Source organism: Osmerus mordax, chromosome 9 (assembly GCF_038355195.1).
Source record: "Osmerus mordax isolate fOsmMor3 chromosome 9, fOsmMor3.pri, whole genome shotgun sequence".
In the NCBI taxonomy this organism is placed as follows: domain Eukaryota; kingdom Metazoa; phylum Chordata; class Actinopteri; order Osmeriformes; family Osmeridae; genus Osmerus; species Osmerus mordax.
The window spans coordinates 8,085,111-8,106,212 of record NC_090058.1 but is presented as its reverse complement, the minus strand read 5'-3'; the positions used below and the strand labels follow the sequence as shown (position 1 = coordinate 8,106,212).

The 21,102-nt window shown below is 44.6% G+C and overlaps 1 protein-coding gene and 5 non-coding genes across 11 annotated transcripts in view; all 6 read left to right on the top strand.

The window, feature by feature from the left end:
• Nucleotides 1-21,102, top strand: part of arhgef10 (Rho guanine nucleotide exchange factor (GEF) 10) — a 49,771-nt gene that overhangs the window by 2,488 nt on the left and 26,181 nt on the right. For 4 of the 6 annotated variants that reach the window (XM_067243059.1, XM_067243060.1, XM_067243056.1 and 1 more), the window contains exons 2-11: nt 5,446-5,554; nt 14,096-14,494; nt 15,784-16,104; nt 17,165-17,201; nt 17,293-17,381; nt 17,820-17,876; nt 18,784-18,968; nt 19,487-19,603; nt 20,532-20,643; nt 20,835-20,947. In XM_067243059.1, coding sequence (XP_067099160.1) covers nt 5,518-5,554; nt 14,096-14,494; nt 15,784-16,104; nt 17,165-17,201; nt 17,293-17,381; nt 17,820-17,876; nt 18,784-18,968; nt 19,487-19,603; nt 20,532-20,643; nt 20,835-20,947 — 1,467 coding nt within the window. In that variant the 5' untranslated portion in view covers nt 5,446-5,517. The remainder of the gene's footprint in view (nt 1-5,445; nt 5,555-14,095; nt 14,495-15,783; nt 16,105-17,164; nt 17,202-17,292; nt 17,382-17,819; nt 17,877-18,783; nt 18,969-19,486; nt 19,604-20,531; nt 20,644-20,834; nt 20,948-21,102) is intronic. The other 2 variants (XM_067243062.1, XM_067243061.1) reach the window with 1 other exon arrangement.
• Nucleotides 1,510-1,583, top strand: trnai-aau (transfer RNA isoleucine (anticodon AAU)). Its single transcript has one exon. It is a non-coding gene; the product is annotated as a tRNA-Ile (tRNA).
• On the top strand, nt 1,682-1,755 carry trnai-aau (transfer RNA isoleucine (anticodon AAU)). Its single transcript has one exon. It is a non-coding gene; the product is annotated as a tRNA-Ile (tRNA).
• On the top strand, nt 5,722-5,795 carry trnai-aau (transfer RNA isoleucine (anticodon AAU)). Its single transcript has one exon. It is a non-coding gene; the product is annotated as a tRNA-Ile (tRNA).
• On the top strand, nt 11,034-11,107 carry trnai-aau (transfer RNA isoleucine (anticodon AAU)). The gene has a single exon. It is a non-coding gene; the product is annotated as a tRNA-Ile (tRNA).
• On the top strand, nt 15,165-15,238 carry trnai-aau (transfer RNA isoleucine (anticodon AAU)). The gene has a single exon. It is a non-coding gene; the product is annotated as a tRNA-Ile (tRNA).

The window sequence follows — 21,102 nt, the reverse complement described above, 5'->3', positions numbered from 1 at the left end:
TGGGCAACCCCTGCTGCTGAGGGTTCAGTGAGATGTGGGCTGGGGAGATGGGCAACCCCTGTTGCTGAGGGTTCAGTGAGATCTGGGCTGGGCAGATGGACAACCCCTGCTGGATGGGTGACGGGCGGCACAGACTTGCTCCAGGTGGGGTTGGCAAATGTCAGTCTTACACACTTGTTTACCCGCTGTGAACATCTGTTTTGGAACTGCGAAAAGATTTCACAGTTAGTCCATGTTGGCTGCTGTCAAAATACCGATTCTGGAACATTGCTCTTCCCTCTCAGCACAAGAATTACAAGGATGAGAATGGTTCACATTAACTTGGACCACATGGAATTTTCAGTGGGTGCGGTTTAGTTAAGTTCCATTTTGTTCTCCATTCTAGGAAGTTGTCGCCAATGTATAGGCTAGCTCATCATTGTGACAATCGAAAGCTTTGACTTGGCCTGCAGTGATTTGATGTAATCTGATGTTGGGAGGTTGTTTGCTGCTGTTTGTTCCATAGCTGTTGAAGTGCCTCCTGATCCATTAGCAAGACAGGCTAACAAAGACTCCTTTGGGCCCTTCGTTCGTTCTCTCCCATGGCTCTATAGCTGCCTTACACAGTGGGATATAGTGTTCATCTAGCTGCATGTGTCGTGACTCTGTCAAGGCACAGTCCGTGCTCGCACTGGGTGGGTGGGGACCTCCTTTTGGAGTGGCAAGCTGTTGCGGTTGGCTCGATTTTTAATTGGATGGTAGGCTTGGTTTCAGTCTAAGATTCCAGTCTGTCATTTGTTTCATGGCTTGTAAGTTCAACTGGAATGGCTTTAGGTCTGGTCAAATGACAATGATTTCTGTCTTCTTGTTCTGTGAGGAATATTAGTCAAAACGAAGAGTGGGACTGGCCAACACTGTGTAAAATCTGGGTCTGTTGGGGTCATATTATGCGCAGACATTACTGGTGGTAATCATGCTCCACTCTGCATTAGGCTGCACACTGGGGTTTAATGAACTTTACTGTAGCTTTGCCTGGGACCTCAGGGCGTGTTATTAAAGCACATCAAGTACATCATTCACACCGGAACACTAATTCTAATTACAAGTGAGGTGAAATGCCACCCTGCTCCTCAGGCTACAGTTTATTGATCTCCCTGTCTGTGTGTCTGGAATGTAAAACCTCTCACAGAGCTGTATAACATTGGATTCACTAGTGGCCTCCAATGTCTGTATTAAGCGAGGCTATACATTTGCTGCTTTAGCCAAGCCTCAGTTTTAGCTTCAAATGACACAAATATGTTAAAGTATCTGGCCTATATTAGTGACCTACAATGTATCAATGACAAAGCCATTAAGACTAGAAGGAGCTTATCACTGTTGTGACTCCACTATACTTGGGAAGAGGATTGACAGAGCCTGACGTTATCTCTCTTTGTCTGGTTGTCCCTCACTCTTGCTCCTGTTTGCTCTCTGTCTTGGTAATCCTAACGGTGGGTGGAGGAGAGGGGGTTGGGCTCTGCTTTGGAGTCAGGCCGGTTAGCTCAGTTGGTTAGAGCGTGGTGCTAATAACGCCAAGGTCGCGGGTTCGATACCCGTACTGGCCATAATGTTTTTAGGAATCTGTGTCAAAAATCCTACAAAAATAAGCCCAGCATGGCCAACTGTGATGTAAGTAGACAGCTGATATGCAAGGTATGCATAGGGCCGGTTAGCTCAGTTGGTTAGAGCGTGGTGCTAATAACGCCAAGGTCGCGGGTTCGATCCCCGTACTGGCCATAGAAGTTTTAGGAATCTGTCAAAAAATCAAAAAAAAGTCAAATATGGATGTCATTCAACATAAAATTCAAAACAAAGTACATATAAATTTGCGCTCCTTGTCCACTGCCAGCCACTAGCCAGAAAAGAAATGAGGCTTGGACATGAATCTCTTCTTGACTAATAAGATAAAGAGAGAAAAGAAAATGGAGAGTAAGGTTAGGGAGTCCATGTTAGTATGTTACAGGGCACCACCCTGTCCTGTCCTCCCCAGTCTCCACCTTCCTTGCTTTGTCACCCCCACCCATTCACAGTGGGCCTGCAGACACAGAATAGAGCCCTTGATTACAATAATGCTGGCAGAGGCATGATCCTGACCCACTGCCAAGCATCCAGTCACGGGCCCAAAGCACCAAGCCCAGAAACGGCACCCACGCCTGGGGGACAGACTGTGATGTTCCCTGATCTCTAGGAGCTCTTCTCTGCACTGAAGAGGAGCTCGGGCCTTAATTCTGAGTCTCTGTTGGCCCATGTGTGGATTGGAATGCCACTTGAAGTGAAGAGACCCCCAGAGTGGGTTTGGCTTTGTGAAGGCGGAGTCCGGATCTTCTCAAAGGCCCGACAAGCTTGCTGTCAGCTTAGGAGCCACCAGAGACACACTAAGAGAAGGATGAACCACACTGACTCCAATCCTCATTACAAATGGGGTTGACACTTCCAAGTGTTCTTTCATAAGCTGCCATTTAATTAGCTTTGTCACAATGGCTGCATGGTGGTTTTGGTCTCTTTTGTCAACAGGATGATTACATGCCTCCTTTTATTGTGTACATGTTTACTGTACCATTGCCTATCCTTCAGTGAATATGGAAGAACAAATCTTCCTCAGGCTCTAGATGACTGTTTTCCTGTCTGAACGCCAGGTTCAGTTTCAGCCCTGCTGACGTGTAATGACACGCTTGGCCTAGTCTGTCATCATTGAAGGTTTTTTTTTCCACTCAACGGCCTTAACTGAAGGTCCTTAACCACTGTTCTGAGATCAGACTACTCTTCCCCCAACCCTACCTTTTTATTTTAGGTTTCAGGTAAGAATGTCTGACACAGAATCAGGGATTTGAACGCAGCCTTTGCCTGCACTGTATGGGGCTTAGCTCATGTTGGCTCAGCTGCCAGGAGATCTACTTTTGAGGTACGTTCAGAGGTTCTGTCATGTTGTACAGGTCCCAAAGTGTTTACAGACAGTGCAAGACTTCCTCCCTTCTTCAAGGTGGTCTCTGTGAACGCTCAGCTGGCCATAAAAAGGGTTGTTAGGGGGGAGGCTCATCTTGTCTCCTCCTGACAGGTAAAACAGCTGAATCTGAGAAATGAAAGGGTTGAGAAGGAGCTAAATGGAAGGAACTCCTGACCTTCTACAAAAGGCCTAAGCCTAATTGTGTGAAAAGGGGCCATCTTAACTGATATTTTGCTGATGTTAACATCTGGACTTAGACTATATGATACAGTCGAAATATTCCACACTTGCTCTGCAACGATTACTGTATGTTTGTTCAGACTTAGTATTGGAATTGTGACCGACATTTCTCTCTCTACCGCTTTATCAAGCTTTGAGGATGAGCAAACGCAAAGCCTGTATTTCCTCTCTCCCTCTGTCCCTCCCTTCCTCTCTTCCTTCCTTCCTTTCTCTGTCCTACCTCATCTACAGGGACTCTGACAGTTCTGTAATGAGATGTATTATGAGGGTGTTTCTTACAGTATAATGCCAAGAGCCAGGCTATTTCCTCTTAGTTCATAGATATATCTAATATATAGCCTTTGCAGTATTGTCTTATACCTGACTAGCAGATATCAGGGTTCCATTGCTTTGGACTTGTACCACTCATGCTGGGGCTTGGATGTGAGAGGATTTCACATGATTTGTAGACAAAACAAGCTTTGGTCTTCTCAATGGGTTATCCTTTGCTCTTGTATGGAGCAATGTTAAGGATTGGCTTTTACTACTAGATTGTAATCTATTGTGAAGTTCCCCTCCTATTATAGTGTCAGTTGAATAAGAGAACAGAATGTCTGTGAACAGTACAGAACTCACTCACATTCTCCACAACAAGGGCCACAGTATTCTATGCAATGACATCACTTGGAGGTCCTCCTCTGCAGTGCCCCTAGCTGGATGGGGAGCAGGCTCGTACTCATCTCCACCCATTTTTCGAGAGTCAACTTTCAAGGTTCTGTTGACGGCTGTCACAGACATCTTTACACAACGTACTTAGTCAGTGCAAAAATGCACCGTCCTCTCTCTCAAGCCTGTGCAGGTATGTTAGTTTCCTGCCTTAGCTTGTATGTGACTTTTCCTCCTGGGACTGTAATGTAGCCTGTTATTAGCCCTGCCACTACCTTGACCCCCCCACAGGCCTGTTCAATACAGTAGCCCACACCCACACCTCCTGTCAGTCAACACTGTTCCACTCTGCTGTTTGAGCTACAGTTTGAAATGCAACACCACGAGAACATAAGGTGGTAACTGCCTAAAAGGCTAATTGATAAACAACATTTTGCTTTTATAATCACTAGTGGCTCTAATAAAATGTTTTGTACTGTATGGGTCCTATATAAAAAAACATTTGTAGTTGTACCGTTTGAAAAAACCTTAGGAGGTAAAGTTGAACCTCCTTTGTAGTCGACACCCTTTCAAATGTTTATTTGGAAGGTCATCTTTAGGTTCAGTGATCAGCAAATGTTAAAGTAGATAATTAACCTAGATTCAATCAATTCATAGGTAAAGTTACATTTGAAAAACGTGTGTAAACCTGTTTTACATCAGTAAGTGGGCTCAAACTGAGCAGTTGTTCTCACATCCTGTGTTCTTCCTGAGGTAATTATTAGCTTGTGGGGTTCACCTGGGTCATTCTCAGGGTGTCAAACAGCCAGCCATGTTCACACACACACACACACACACACACACACACACACACACACACACACACACACACACACACACAGGGTCAGCCACCACCATTGTGTGTATTCATCTGTCCTGTGTGGATTTTATGGACATACAAGTAAACACTGCTGCAATACACACACACACACACCTGCTACAAGTGCTGACAAAAATGCTATCAGATATTACAGACACATGCTCACGCATTACAGAATAAACCAGTTGTTTCAACTTGTTTGTTTACTCTCCAGCCTGTGTTGTGAACTGGACAGGCCTCAACCGCTCAACCACTCCATAGGAGGGTTTTGTTTGTGTTTTGTATTCTAATTAGCTGCAATTGGCTGCAATTGGCTGTGGTGCACATGATTGACGACGTACACAAAAGTTAGGACCCCAGACTACAATACAGCCTCACTCCCCTGCTGGCATCCTTAGTGATGTGCCTAGTAAATACAGACCATTCCCTGAGCCTGACCACAATATTGTTAAAACAATCACATCTGATCCTTTATCGTCGGCTGGACGTTCCATATGCCCTATCACTTTGGAAAAAGCTTCTTCTAAATCAAAAAATATATAGATGTGAATTTAGTAGCCCTTTTGTAATGTAGACTATTGGTTGTGTGGTTAGCTTCTTGGAGGCTTCAGGCTTCTTTAATGGGAAAACATGGTCAAGCAATGACACACTGGAACATTCTCAGGCGCTAAGCTAATTGAGTGTGTGTGGGTGTTACAATATGCCACATCTCTGACATTCTTTTTTTCTGGTCCTCCAGGGATATGTATGGGCCTAGTGGACTTCCACCAGGCTGCTGAGTAATCCTGTGCCCAAAAGAAGAGCATCCATCATGGACGTGGAAGAGTTCCCTCCCCCTCCTCCTGAAAGTAATGGCAGTAACTGACCCTCACTCACTTCTGGGTTCTTTATCTCTGTCTCTGTTTTTTCCTTCCCTCTATCTATCACTCAGTCTACTCCACATGTGGGCCATAAAATAAACCCAGCATAGCGTACCATGACCCAAGGAGACAGATAATATGTTTAATATACATAGGGCCGGTTAGCTCAGTTGGTTAGAGCGTGGTGCTAATAACGCCAAGGTCGCGGGTTCGATCCCCGTACTGGCCACTGAAGTTTTAGGAATCTGTGTCAAAAAGTCAAATATGAATCAACATAAAATTCAAAAACTAAGTACAGTATTTCTTCGAATAAAAGCCACAACATTATTACATAATGATAATTTTTGGTGCGGCGTTTAATTATTAAGAGCGATTTCGAGAATTGCATTGACAATTAGCCTCTGTTGCCCGGGCAACACATACTACAGTGGTTGATGATGCATCTGTTTTCAATCCTTAAAATAAACATTCCTCACAAATACATTTTCGTTGTAGGATTTATTATGACATTACATTACAAGTAAACGATTTGTGGGTGTAGGCTCACTGGAACGCTGTAGCCTACGCGAGACACTACAAAAACATCTACACAGCTGTAGGAAGTCAAACGGCGAGTTTGACTTACTAGTCTAGTACTGTCTAGTACTGTACCGTAGTAGTACAATTTACCGGGGCAGCTTCTCCACACAGGGTTATATCGCACTTTGCGTTGTTACTGACAATGATCGCTACCAGTGAGCTTTTTATGAAAGCGATTTTCCACTAAATAAATGTCAAGCTTATTTACGTTTTTGGGGGCATATTTTCTGTTAGCAGATGGTACTGTTTGAATCGCGATTCCATCTTCTACTGCCGGTAACGTAGTAGAATAATCTTCAAAGGGGGTTCTTTATTAATGAATGAATGCAATATGAGTAAGCTAAATTCCAGAAAATATCACGAGAAGGGAAAAACTTAAAAGGACGTTTAAGTCATCGATATTATGTCAATTTTGACACCGGTCTGCCAAATTTTTTCGTTGATTCAGCTATGAGGCTGCCTCTTGCAGGGGAAATGAGAAGACATCTATTTCATTCTACACTTCACTCGTATTTTGAGTTGTAAATGAGCAGCAAAAAAAAGATGCTTTTAAATCTATGTAATCTTTATAAATAATAAGTAGGCCCTATACATTTTTCTATAAAATATACAGAAATACCTGTGCAACCGACGCAAGCAAGCACATCCTACAATTTCCCCAGAAATTGTACCCTCTAGTTGGGTGTGCTTTGCCTTCGGCAAGGGCACAAGCTTTTTTCTCTCACATATATCTTATTATTATTTTCCCACCCCTAAGGATCAATCAATATTTGGACTACATATATTAGAAACTGCAAGTGGCAGCTCGGATCTAAGATGGATTCGAGAGACCGCAGAGTGCGGCTAGTTTGGTTTGTTAAACATTTTAGATCAACACTTGTATTATTGTTTTTGTTGATTTTATGTAAAGCACTTTGAACTGCAATTCTTGTATGAAAAGTGCTATATAAATAAAGTCTTACTTACTTACATAGACATCGCTGGCTTCAGTGGCACAGCCTAAACTTTATGTCAAAAGAAAGGTTCTCATTTCCGGCACTTTCAAACAATCCCCTCACTCAGTGAAGTTTGGCTAGCCACCGCAACTAGCTTGCTCGTAGCAAACCTCTTTTGAATTACCCAATTCTCCCTAAATAGATGTCAAGCTTATTATATTTAGCATAGCATATTTTCAGTTAGCAGATGGTACTATTTGAATCGCGATTCCATCTGAAATACTGCCGGTGACAACGTTGTTACAGTAGTTTGTTTCAAAAGTGGTTCTTAATGAATTACGCAATATGAGTAGGCTAAATGCTTGAAAAATGTCTCTAGAAGAGAAAAACTTAAGGGGACGGACCCACTTGCAACCGACGCACGCAAGCACACCCTACAATTTCCCCAGAAATTGTACCCTCTGTAGTTATAATGTATAATTTGTTTTCAACCAGTGTCATTATTTAGAATTATTTAATTGCATTCAGTATTAAGTGACTTTATTTGGTAAGAGTAGGCCTACAGTGCTTTTTATTTTGAAGGCCTTTTGGAACGCTCGTGAGTGAGTCGACAAGCTAACAACAAGCTAAGCACGGACAATTTAATGCTCGATTAAAGTTTAAGGTTGTTATTGGGTGTGCTCAAGCCTTCGGCGAGAGCACAACCTTTGTTCTCTCACATATATATTATTATTTATTTTTTTATTTCTTTTTGCCCCCCTAAAACTCAGTAAATACTTGGCCTACATAGACAACGTAGGTGTCAAAAGTTTCGTCTTGGTAGCGATTGAGTTGCTTCTATTGGAATTTACGTTCCGTTGCATGGTTTAAGCGTAAGTTAAGTTTTTGTGGCGAAAAGTGAAGCTAACGGTGGCTAATTTGCTAGCCACAGTCACTGACGTTACTAACGTCACTGCGTCACTAACGTCACGAAAACACGCGTGACTACCTTTGCCAGAACATTCATTTCACATCTGTTAACTTGGGGGATAGCTAGGCTAACTATAGCTTTACTTCAAGGCAGCTGCAGAAACGCCACAAGAAAAGAGGCCAGGGTGATAACTATTTACTCATTTTACTTTGTGATATGACACACAATTGTGATGTGTAATGTACAATATAAGCTGATATTATTAAGGAAGTACATCTACTTTCGGAAACAGTAGTCTACTATTTCACTGAAGTATTAGCATCATGACATTAGCCTGTGTTTCCCGGGCAACACATACTACAGTGGTCTATGATGTAGCGTTATCTGTTTTCAATCGTTAAAATAAACATTCCTCACATATACATTTTCGTTGTAGGATTTATTCTGACATTAGAAAACGATTTGTTGGTGAAATTACCATTACCTGTGGTTTCAAACCAGTGTAGCTCACTGCAACGCTGTAGCTTACGCGAGACACACTACAAAAACATCTAGCTACAGTACACAGCTGTTTAGGAAGTCAAACGGAGACAGAAAATGTTCGGCACTCCCCTTACTTAAATCAAAAGTCTATCTAACTACTAACCTGAACTTCATTGCCACAGCCTAAACGTTGTCAATCTGTTCATGAAAATAATTAATTTCAGCCTAAACCGTACAACGGAACGTTAAATCCAATTCAACCAACGCAATCGCTACCAAGACGAACACAGCAGTAGTCTAGTACTGTACCGTAGTAGTACAATTTACCGGGGCAGCTTCTCAACACAGGGCTATATCGCATTTTGCGTTGTTACTGACAATGATCGCTACCAGTGAGCTTTTTATGAATGAGCAATTTTCCACTAAATAAATGTCAAGCTTATTTACGTTTTGGGGGGCATATTTTCAGTTAGCAGATGGTACCGTTTGAATTGCGATTCCATCTTCTACTGCCGGGTAACGTCGTAGAATAATCTTCAAAGGGGTTGTTTATTCATGAATGAATGCAATATGAGTAGGCTAAATGCCTGAAAATATCATGAGAAGAGAAAAACTTAAAATGACGTTTAAATCATAGAGATTAGGTCAATTTTTACACCGGTCTGCAATAATGTCACGAAAACACGCGTGACTACCTTTGGCAGAACATTCGTTTCGCATCTGTTAACTTGGGGGATAGCTAGGCTAACTATAGCTTTACTGCAAGGCAGCTGCAGAAACGCCACAAGCAAAGAGGCCAGGGTGATAAATATTTACTCATTTTACTTTGTGATATGACACACAATTGTGATGTGTAATGTACAATATAAGCTGATATTATTAAGGAAGTACATCTACTTTCGGAAACAGTAGTCTACTATTTCACTGACATATTAGCATCATGACATTAGCCTGTGTTGCCCGGGCAACACATACTACAGTGGTCTATGATGTATCTGTTTTCAATCGTTAAAATAAACATTCCTCACATATACATTTTCGTTGTAGGATTTATTCTGACATTAGTAAACGATTTGTTGGTGAAATTACCATTACCTGTGGTTTCAAACCAGTGTAGCTCACTGCAACGCTGTAGCCTACTGTACCCGAGACACTAGTGTGAGTAGCTAACAACAACTCCTCAGCTGTTTAAGTCAAACGGCAACAGAACATGTTCGGCACTCCCCTTACTCAAAAGTCTTTCAGTAGGGAAACTATCTGACTACTAACCTGAACTTCATTGCCACAGCCTAAACTTTGTCAATCTGTTCATGAAAATAATTAATTTCAGCCTAAACCGTACAACGGAACGTTTAATCGAATTCAACCAACGCAATCGCTATCAAGACGAACACAGCAGTAGTCTAGTACTGTACTGTAGTAGTAGAATTTACCGGGGCAGCTTCTCCACACAGGGCTATATCGCATTTTGAGTTGTTACTGACAATGATCGCTACCAGTGAGCTTTTTATGAATGAGCTATTTTCCACTAAATAAATGTCAAGCTTATTTACGTTTTTGGGGGCATATTTTCAGTTAGCAGATGGTACTGTTTGAATCGCGATTCTATCTTCTGCCGGTAAAGTCGTAGAATAATCTTAAAAGGGGGTTCTTTATTAATGAATGAATGCAATATGAGTAGTCTAAATGCCTGAAAATATCACGAGAAGGGACAACTTAAAAGGACGTTTAAGTCATAGAGATTAGGTCCTTTTGTACACCGGTCTGCCAAATGTATTCGTTTTGATTCAGCCTGTCAGCTGCCTCTTGCAGGGGAAATGAGAAGACATCATATTTCATTCTACACTTCACTCATATTTTGAGTTGTAAATGAGCAGCAAAAAAAAGATGCTTTTAAATCTATGTAATCTTTATAAATAATAAGTAGGCCCGATGCATTTTTATATAAAATATACAGACCCCTGTGCAACCGACGCAAGCAAGCACACCCTACAATTTCCCCAGAAATTGTACCCTCTCTAGTTGGATGTTGTGATCTAAGGAAACCTATATTCCCGTGTGTACAGCATGCAGCCAACAAGGTATGTTGTTTTGTGTCTGTATTATTTACTTGCTGCGCATGTCATTGTATGTTCATATTAAGCTAATGTGGTCTTTATTTTCTCGTTATACTGTGGGTTTAGTTTTCACGGTGGATTTGGAGAGAAAGCCTCAAGCCTAAAAGCCATGTCTGCCAGTGCTTCGACGGAATTCTAATACACTTGTGATTTACTTGTGTAATAAATACTGTGTTTTAATGTAACCAATTAAATAACCTTTTTCGGATCTTTTGGGTGCAGCGTTTAATCGAGGGCGGCGTTTAATACACAATGTTTATTTTTGGTGTGGCGTTTATTCGAGGGCGGCGTCAATATAAGAAATACGGTACATATAAAGTTGCGCTCTTTTTCCACTGCCAGCCACTAGCCAGCAAAAGAAATGAGGCCTGGACATGAATCTGTTCTTGACTAATGGAAAGATGGTGGGGGAGGAGAGGGGGTTGGGGTCTGTATATCTGTCAGGCCGGTTAGCTCAGTTGGTTAGAGCGTGGTGCTAATAACGCCAAGGTCGCGGGTTCGATCCCCGTACTGGCCATGATCCTTTTACTCCCAGACTCTATGAGCACAGCATTGTCATTGTAATAGACTACTTAGTGCTATTGCATCACTGTCGGAAAACTCAGGTACAATGTTTTCACACAGGCTTTGAATTGAGGTTACATGAGGTTTTCAATGCACTGTTGCTTAGTGAGTCTTGGTTTCTTGGTAATCTTTGCTGTAAGTTAGATAATTAATTATCTGGTCTGTTTTGACTGCCCATGGTGGTCAGACTAGCGTCCTGTAGGGGAGAGGAGAAGATGGACAGTGTGTCAACAACACATTCCTCTCCTCTGCTGCTCTGGAGCGCGTGGGCAGAGGGGAGAGCAGAAGAGTGAGGAGGAGGAGAAAATGTGCTGTGCTGCTGTGAATAACAGACAATGTGCCTCAGTATTGGGCCTTGGCAGAATATTGTGGGATTGGACACAGACGCACACACAGGCATACATATACAACCACACACACGCGCGCGCGCTCACACACACACACCCCAGGAACAAACACATGCCAGATAAATCTCCAGCTGGGCAGCCACTTGCTCTGTTGCCACGAGGATGCTGGAGCGCAGCGTGGCCCAGTGACTCATGTGAGCAGAGCAGTGTGTGGCACAGCAGAAAGAGGGCACCAGAACCGAATCCATACTGTGGTTGTGAATTGACAATGGGCTCTGGGGTTAGGCCTGTGTGCGTGTGTATGTATCAGATGGAGAAAGAGTCAGGGTCTGTGTAAGAGGGTGGGAGCACTTGCTAACACACACACACACGCGCAGACTCAACTGTTGATAGCCTCATCCACACTCAATAGCAGACAGCAGATGATTCAGTCTAATTAAGCCGGAGAGTGGCGGTTTCCCGTCCACAGTTCAGATGAATATTCATCCCAGTGCTCTGAAGTGGGCTAACCCTGGAGGCAGAGCTGAACTTCGCACCGCACAATAGTCATCCCAACAGATGGGACAGGCAAGATACCATCTCTTTTCCAGGTTTGATCTCCGCCTTCCTGCACCGGCGCCCTTAGTCTTGGGTGCTGCAAGGGTGAAGGGTCAGAGAGTAGCAGCGTTAGTCACAGACCATTCCCTCTGAGGGGTCTCTATGGTACAACACTACCTGTCAGTCGCCTCCAGGTAATCGTAATGTTGATTTAGATGGAGCCATGAGGCTGCGGCTCTTCAAACTCTGATGAGCAAAGGGGAGTCGGTCCCTATGCAAGACGACTTGTAATGGGTAGTTGAAGGCCTATAGGGTTAACTTGTGTTGCCCTAGTGCATGCTAGGTACAGCAGTACTACTAATGTAGACTCTATTACTTGGTAATGGTTACATAAGCATTTGCCCAATGCTGTCTTACATTTTAAGTAAGAGCAACACATATTGTGAATGAGGGTCAAAGGGAAAAGGGGAGCCTTCTTATTGACAAACATTTTGACAAAGTCTCCTCATATCATTTAAAACACCAACCAAATGACTTTACTCTCCTTTGGCCATTCAGGAAATTATAAGTCACAGAGAAGATGGAAACTCTTCGGTATCTTTGCCACAGCTCAGGATATGAGAGTTCACCTCTGAAAGCCAGTACTGGAAAGCCTGACTCAAAAGCAGTGTGTTTACACTGGGACTCGTGTAAGGAATCTGTAGTATGGCATAAGAGCAGGGTGGTGCCATATTTTGCTGTACGTAAGCCCGTATTCAGGCAGATAAGATGGCGTGACCTAGGCGGTGACCCCCATAGGAAAGCTACACCGTGACGCCACATTCAATAGGAAATCGAATAACTCCAACGGAAAGAGGTGGAGGTTTGAATTAAGTCTGGAATTCCTCACATTCATTTCACCACATGTCCCAGGCTAAGGTTGTCCTTCCATGAACTATTTTTTCTAAGCCAGTTGGCAGGTATTCCAATGGCATCGTTTCTACATGTTTATACGGTTTTCATCATTGTCTGTCCGTTTTCTCATTCTGTCTGCAGTGGAAAAGGTATCCGTCTACCTCAGTTTGAGCCTATATGTTAGTCATGTAGCACTCTTATCTATATGTAGATCTTAGATGTTAGCTTTGTAGTTTTCCTTTTGCCACCAATTTCCATGTTGTCAATATGTCGGTCTGTTTGCAGTTGACTGTCCTTGTGCCCCTCACAACACTTCTCCAAAGAACCACAGAATTGGTGAGAAATAGGTCTATACCCAGATCTAAGCAGCCATCGCTGAATGGATCTCAGAGTGACATTTACATTCCACTGACATCCTCCCCAGGTCAGAGCAGAAAAAGCAAGCTCTCCAGTTGGTTTATGGACCATAGCATTCCTTTGCCACCTCTTTCTCTCTATTGAACCCCACAGAAGTCTATTCAATGTTTGTTCCAGCGTCCTGGATTGTCCAGAGAACACCATAATTAATAGGAATCTGGGCAGTATTCGTGCCTGGTCACTGGAGGGAGTGACAAGCTTGTTTCCTGCCTGGCTAAGTGTAGTGTGGAAACTGGGAAGGACATTTGTTTTCCAGTTCCGGTGTGTTGGGAGGGAAAGGGATGCGTTGGCAACCACAAATGAGTTCTCACACTGGCCCAAATTCCTTACTGGCCATCTACATTTGAGTTGTTGTTACTGCATGTCAGCGTTTGACTGAGCTTTACTGTGTCTCATGAACCATAGCCTTTATTGAAAACATACTATACTATGGACCCCACCCCTGTAAATTACGAGTGTGTAGAAGGAGGAGTCTAAAATGTTGGTGGAGTCTCATAACTGACCACACCTCCCACAGAAGATCTATAGATATAAAATGGTGGTCTGGGTCAGGTCTACCCAAAGAGTTTTCTCTGAGAAATACGAGCACCACTGTGCCAACCTTTCCGGTCTGTATTAAAAGTTTAAAGTAGAAAGGCTGTCTATCTGCAAATCAGTAAATGTTCTTCTTTACCATTGATACTCAGGCCATTCTTTTAAAATGTCAAGACATTTTTGTCATCGTTAGTCCTCTCTGTTCTCTCCAGTGTTGTCAGAGGACGTCCCCTTCGCCGATGATGATGACGGAGAGGCTTTCGAGTTTGACGACAGTGGCGACGACGCCCCCGAAGACGACCGCCCTCCCCCCGCCCCTCCGGCCCCCGACTACGCAGCAGAGGGCCAGCGCAACGGCATGGCGCCCCAGCCAGAGGGCTCGTCTTCCGACGCTGACCCCCTAGTCCCGGCCATCCCTACGGCCGACCCGGTCGCCCCGTCAGCGGAAGCAGCCGCTCCTGTTGTTCCGGACGCAGCTAGCACAGCAGCTGGAGCTACCGCGGCAGAAGGGGCCGTCTCTGTCGCTGTCACAGTAACACATGACATAGACACTGACTTACCCCCGCCCCCCGAAGAGGCCAGGACCCCCACAACAGACACTGGCACCACAGGTTTGTGGGGGGAAAGTAGAGTTTCATCCAGTTTAGACTCCAATTTAGCATTAGCAACTTTAGCGTCAGTGTGCACTGGCATCCTGTAGCTTTTTCTTAAAACGCTGTCTACGATATTTTCTTCGCACCACAACCTCCACTGCAGCTGTTGTGTGTGTGTGTGTGTGTGTGTGTGTGTGTATATATACCGAGAGCATTGGAGATGCATATAATTCATTGCTAACACACGGCACTGTGCTCTTGTGTAAGCTTGTCAGTCTGACCCCTCTTCAGCTGCTGTAATCATGTAGGAGAGATGGTGTGGCGGCCTGTCTCTCTCCTGACATCCCATATCTCAGTGGAAGGGTTGTGGGGACTGCTCTGGCATTCATCACCACAGAGCTTGACACTGCCAGGCTACAGTACCCTTATCTCTGGTCTCGCTGTGGTGGAGGGAGGCCCTTACACACACACACCACATGAACGCATCGACACCATGCTGATGGGCCCCTGATGCTTCTGCTCCACTCTTGGTTTTCCTCATGCTTTCCCCCTCCTACACGTATGTGCTCTCTCAGTCTGTAGCCTTGTTTGCTTCCTATTTCACACTCTCACTCTTGCTCCATGGCATTCCTGACATGCCTATCTGCCTTATGTAATCTGACTAGTGTAGGTCCTGGTTGTGGCACACGGCCGGTTAGCTCAGTTGGTTAGAGCGTGGTGCTAATAACGCCAAGGTCGCGGGTTCGATCCCCGTACTGGCCACAAGGCTTTTGTGGTTTCTGTGGCTGTATTTGGTGACTCTGTACATTCACTCGGTTTATGTGCCCATAATAAACAAGGGAAGAAAGAAGAACACACATGCTGACATCTCCAAATCCACAGTGTAGCGGCAGTGCTTCCCAGTGCCCTGCAGCATGTGGGTGTGATTTGTGTGCAGGGATTTATCAGCTGCCACAGGCCTTTCTGCTGGGAGACAGTAAACACCATGCTGACTGGGGAGGAAGGTGACACAGCAAGACCCAAAAGTTCACATAAAAAGCAGTTGCTGTTGAATGTTTTCACTGCCCACTATAAATCTGAGAGGCTGAGCGGCCACTGGTCAAACAGGAACCACAAGGAAGACTCTGCTCTCGGAAGGATAAGGGGGTCTTTGTGTTATATTCAAGATGAAATGTTCCCAGTCCCCATGAATGTAAAAAACATCCTTCCACAATATAATGGCATTACTAGTTAAGTGCATGTCCAGTGAATTCGTCGACACAGTTTCTGTTGAAATGTCTCTCTTATCTCTTTGTCACCATCATCAGACCAGGAAGTACCCAGCGACGACCCTCCCCCACCCTCGGCCTCCCCCAGGACCACCTCCCAGGGGAAGGTCAACCCCTACTCCGTGATTGACATCACCGCCCTCCAATTACAGCAAATCCAGCACGGACCCGCCCCTTCCCCTCCCTCCCCAGCAGAGAAGGAGGAGGAAGGGGCGCAGGATGTCCCCACCAGCCCCGCTGTCCCCCCGGGATACTCGGTGCCCGTACCCTGCGGCTATGCCACGCCCTCCAACGTGCCCCTGATTACGCCAGCCTACACCACGCCCGTCATCATCCGGCACTTCTCCATGGATGAGGAAGGTAAGGGAACGAGGAAAGGCGGGAAGAGGAGGGAAGGAGGGAAGGGGAAACCCACGCGTGGGAGGAGATCCTAGGAACGCAATGACTGTATTCATGATGCAAAGCTGTCAACACTGCATGGCCTGCATAACTGTAACTGACTGATGGTCAAATCAGACGCATATCAGTGGCTTTTATCCAATGTACAACGTTTATCCAATGTACAAATCCTGCATAAAGAATGTACAGCAGAAGATCGAGGATCAGAAGTGCATAGTTCTACTGTATTTTGGTTGTCAGACTCAAGAAACTGTTTATATTTACTGTCCACATTGCAAAGTAACCACATCTCAACTACCAGGCATGGTGAATAAAACATATTACAGTGCAACAATATCTACTCAATTACTTAAATACAGTCCAACAATAACATCTTGATGTGTCAAACACATGGAGAAGTGGCCAGTTTACCTTGTTCTACACCTATATAAATAAATAACAAACCTCTCTCCCTCTCCACCACACGTTTTAAGACGGGACTGACACATGCTTTCCCCCTCTCTAAACCTCTCAAGCTTTTCCTTTCTTCTCTGCATTCCTCTTTCCTCACTGAAGCTGTGCCATGAGGAAGTAGGGACTCAATGTAGTCCTCCCCAAAGCTCTTGGTTGGCTGTGAGGACTTTCCTGTTTTCTCTGAAATGTTACAGTAGCAATTTCCATTTGTTTGGCTTGGCTTGTCAGAAGGGCTAAATTACAGTGTAATTTATCAAGAATTTTTCATGAAGTGTTTTTAGAAAGTGTTGAAAATGCTTATTTTTAGATTTAAGATCAGTTAAGATGTACAAGATGTCTTATTATGGGTCCACATATGTCTGTGGCATGGATATGCCACAATCTGAGATTAACCAGATTGGCTGGACAATTTTAAACGGGTAAAATGATTAAATGATGTATTAGGAAAAGATGTCAGAGTTGCACTGATGTGATGCCTGACCCCTTGTGGTGGGTTTCTGTTAGTACAAGCAGCAGTGTGTCTTGTGTGAATGGATAAAACCAATCCTTATTCCTTTCTGTCCCTCAGTCACTGTGGTTGGGACAGGCAACGCCTTAGTCGACAGGTAAGTAGGTGCTACCGTACACAGTTGTGTTTCTATGGCAGTAAGACAAACTAGCTGATGGAGATGTCTTTGTTGTCTCTGTCTGCCCAAGTGTTTTCAGTGAAGACAATCCCCCCATAAGAGAGGAAGATGCCTTGACCAAATGGGTGTCTGATCCTGCCAACACAGCATGGATGGAAAGTAAGTGTGTTTCTACTTGTACTTGTTTTGTCTTTCTTTATATTTTACTTATGTTTATTGTTATACACCAACCTACCAAAGCAAATTCCTCATGTGTAAACTTACTTGGCAATAAGCTGGATTCTGAGTCTGATTCTGATCAGATTTCTGCCAAATGTCAACATATACAGAGAAGAGATAAGTCACAAGTCACACTACACACAAGTCCCCTGCACAGCACTGTTTGGGTGCTTTTCTCGCTCAAGTGTAGTTCCAGACACTTCCTTCCTCCTCGTCTTATGAGGAACCGTGCCATAGTGTGGCCCTTTCCTGAGGCTTCCACAGGACTGCATCCTGTCTGTCGTGTGATCACCCGAAAAACGTTCCTCCTTCATATGTGTGAATGGTGAACCATGGTGAACGTTTTGAGAGTTAAAACGTGGTTGTTTCGTGGTCCAGATCCAGACGAAGTGATTTACGATGACGTTCCCCGTGAGAACTCCGACTCCAACACAGGTCAGACATGTTTTCATTCTCATTCTATATCACTTCTCTTCTTTCGTTTTATCATTGGTAGATTTATTGTTCCTCTTTGTCCCTTTGTGGTGGAGTTACAGTATGGAACCTATCGATTTGAACTTTTTATAATAGGTTGCACTTGTTACACGGGAAAGCTAGTGTCCTTTATGTGAGACCACTTTGTAAGCCAGGTGTACTTGTTCTGTGTTTTTTTACAGATAGAGTATGTGACCTATGTCATAGCTGTGGGGAGTTTATCAGAAATGAGACTGAAGGATGCCAAACAGAACTGGTGTGAGGTTTAAATTAGAAATAGTTTAAATTATAAAGACTAATCAAACGAGAGCTGTTGAGTGCATCACGTCTGCAGGTTATTTGGGGCCTTGTCTGGGTTCTTGTCTGCCTACAAGAGCCTTGAAGGTGTTACTGCAAAACAGTTTGTGGGTTTTCATCATGAAGGAGAGTAGCATATTGGCTGTGATCTGTCTCCTCTCAGCTCCTAGCTGTAGGGGGTCAGAATGTGTCGTCATGGGGAGAAAGGTTGTGGGAGGTACGGCTTCCATCCTTTGCTCCTACAAACCTGAGCAAAAGGATTTCAAAAAGTACTTCTACAAGGGGTCAGGTGAGGGCAAGGTTGGTCTTCTAGACCACCAGAAGCCGTCTTCCAACGGGAGATACAAACTACATGATGACACCGAGAAGGGGCGCTTCACTGTTCCTGCTTCAGATCCAGATGAGATGATCTACATGTGTCACTGTGCTTGCTTATACCTGTTCCTGCTTCAGATCCAGATGAGATGATCTGCATGTGTCACTGTGCTTGCTTATACCTGTTCCTGCTTCAGATCCAGATGAGATGATCTACATGTGTCACTGTGCTTGCTTATACCTGTTCCTGCTTCAGATCCAGATGAGATGATCTACGATGACGTGGAGCTGGGCGAGCAGGGATGTGGAAGCTCCCTGGACAACGGCTGGAGCTCCAGCGAATTTGAGAGTTACGACGAGGCCAGCGACGGCGAGGGGCGGGGCGAGAACGGCCTGCCGGACGCCTTCATGAGAGGGAAGCCACCCCAGAGGAAGACCCATGTGTGTAAAACAAACATGCCCTATGTCAACATGTCTAGTTCATTTGACAGCGTTGCTGTCTGTGTATAAGGAATGGAGGGCTGGCTTGGTCAGGTAAAGTTTAGAGAAGAGGGGGTGGTATATGTTGTGCCTTGGCTGTTAAAATAGTAAGAGATGATCACTTGATGGCTGCAGCCAGGATCAATGTGTATATTACAGCTGCATGCATTCTCATGAATGACCAAATCCTAAAAATAATATACAGACCAGCTGTATATTTGTGTGGAAGTGAATGGGCCTTGGGTTATTTTTGCAGCCCTGTACAGTAGAGCAATTCAGCCGGCTGTGCAGTAATGATTGCATGGCTTCTGTTGGTAGATGTAATGGCCCAAGTAGAACACGGGCCATTACTGCCATGTTCTACATGGGGAGGCAGGTGGGACAACCAAGCCCGTGGCTGAACGGTTTGGAGCATCATCATCTCAGGCCGAACTGCCAACCCGACAACGCCTGGTAACGCTTGCTCTGCTTTTGTTTAGCTCTCTCAAGATCTGACTCGCTTGAAAGAACACTATGAGAAAAAGATGAAAGATCTTATGGCAAATACAGTGGGAACGGTAGAGCTGCAGCAGCTTAAACAGAAACAGGAGCAGAAGGTAAAGCACCGGGGCGGGCCTCGCTACCATGTCGCTCGCCTCGTCCCCCTGCGCTAGACAAAATAGTTCCTTCCATTCCTTGGTGCTAGCTAACACCACTCCTCTCTCTCTCTTGGTGTCTGTCATCGACGTGTTCTACTGTCACCCTGCTCTCTGTGTGTGTGTGTGTGAGAGAGATGGGTGCTGTGTATGTGAGACTAGTGATGTGTGCATGTGTGACTGGTGATGGGTTATGTTATTCAGCAGTTTGGTACACACGCCTGAACAACTAACTGTATGGGGATTGTGCCTCACTTCATAACATGTCATTAGTTTCACTGTATCTGGAGACACATGCGGATGCTGAGTGTGGGGGGTGGGGGGTAATTGGTCACCTCTCTCTGTCCTCTTATTTGATACATTTTGATAATATTGTCAGGGGATCTACCTTATATCAGCTACTCAGACTCTGATTGAAAGTCTGTGAACTCTAGTAACTTTTAAATGAAGGTCTAGGCCACTGATAGTTGCTCACTTAGAACACAGTGTGTGGCACTTGGACTACACAGAGCATACCTAACGCTAGATCAGATATTTAGACAGTGTTAGATTGATTCAGTTCAGCTGCTGTCCCAGTCGCTGTGCTCTACCCCGGTCATCCCATCTCAACTGAAGTCATGTTTACGTGATCCACCATTGTCTCTCATCCATCCTCCCCCTCCTCTCTGTTTCCCCTCCCTCCCTCTTGTAACATAGCTCCTACCTGTTTCCTCTATTCAAGCTTTGGGGAAAGTCCTTTACTAAATCACACTTTCAATGGATGTCTGTCATTTAAGTAGTACATTGTTTTTGTCTTGGGATTCATCTTAACCTAGGTTTTGATACTGTCCCCTAGTATGTTTCCTGTTGGGTCAGCAACATTCACTCTTGTCTTTCTGACCCCTGAAAGATGCAGAAATTGGTGAAGGCGGCTCGAGACGGGACCAAAGACGGACTGGAGAAGACCAAAGCTGCTGTGAAGAAGGGCCGCTCGTACATCAAGACCAAGTCCTTCTGTCACGGTACGAAGGAGGGAGGAGCCTTCTTCAGCGGGGCACAGACAAAAAGCCAGCAGCAAATCACGACACACTCCCAAAACCCAATACGGAGTGAGAGAGGAATGAACCAGGCGCTGTCGAAGGCTACTGTCTTGGCTTGCTTTGAGCTTTCCATGTAGGAGACTGAACTGTATGCGTGTGTGTGTGTTATTCAGAAAGGAAGTCTGCTTGCTATGAGGATGATGAGGCAGACCTCTTCATCGAGGTGGACTGTATCAACGTGGAGCCAGTGCTTGGTCCTATCCCCCAGGGCCTCTCCCAGCAGCAGGTAACTGCCCTGTACTGTCGCAAGACACCATGGAGAAGGGCAACTCTCCTCTACATACACCTCATCGATGTTTAACCCATCACCAGCATACTCTTCTATAACTGAGCGTGTGGAAAGGTGGATATGGCATGTTGTAGATGCACGGGAATGTGGTG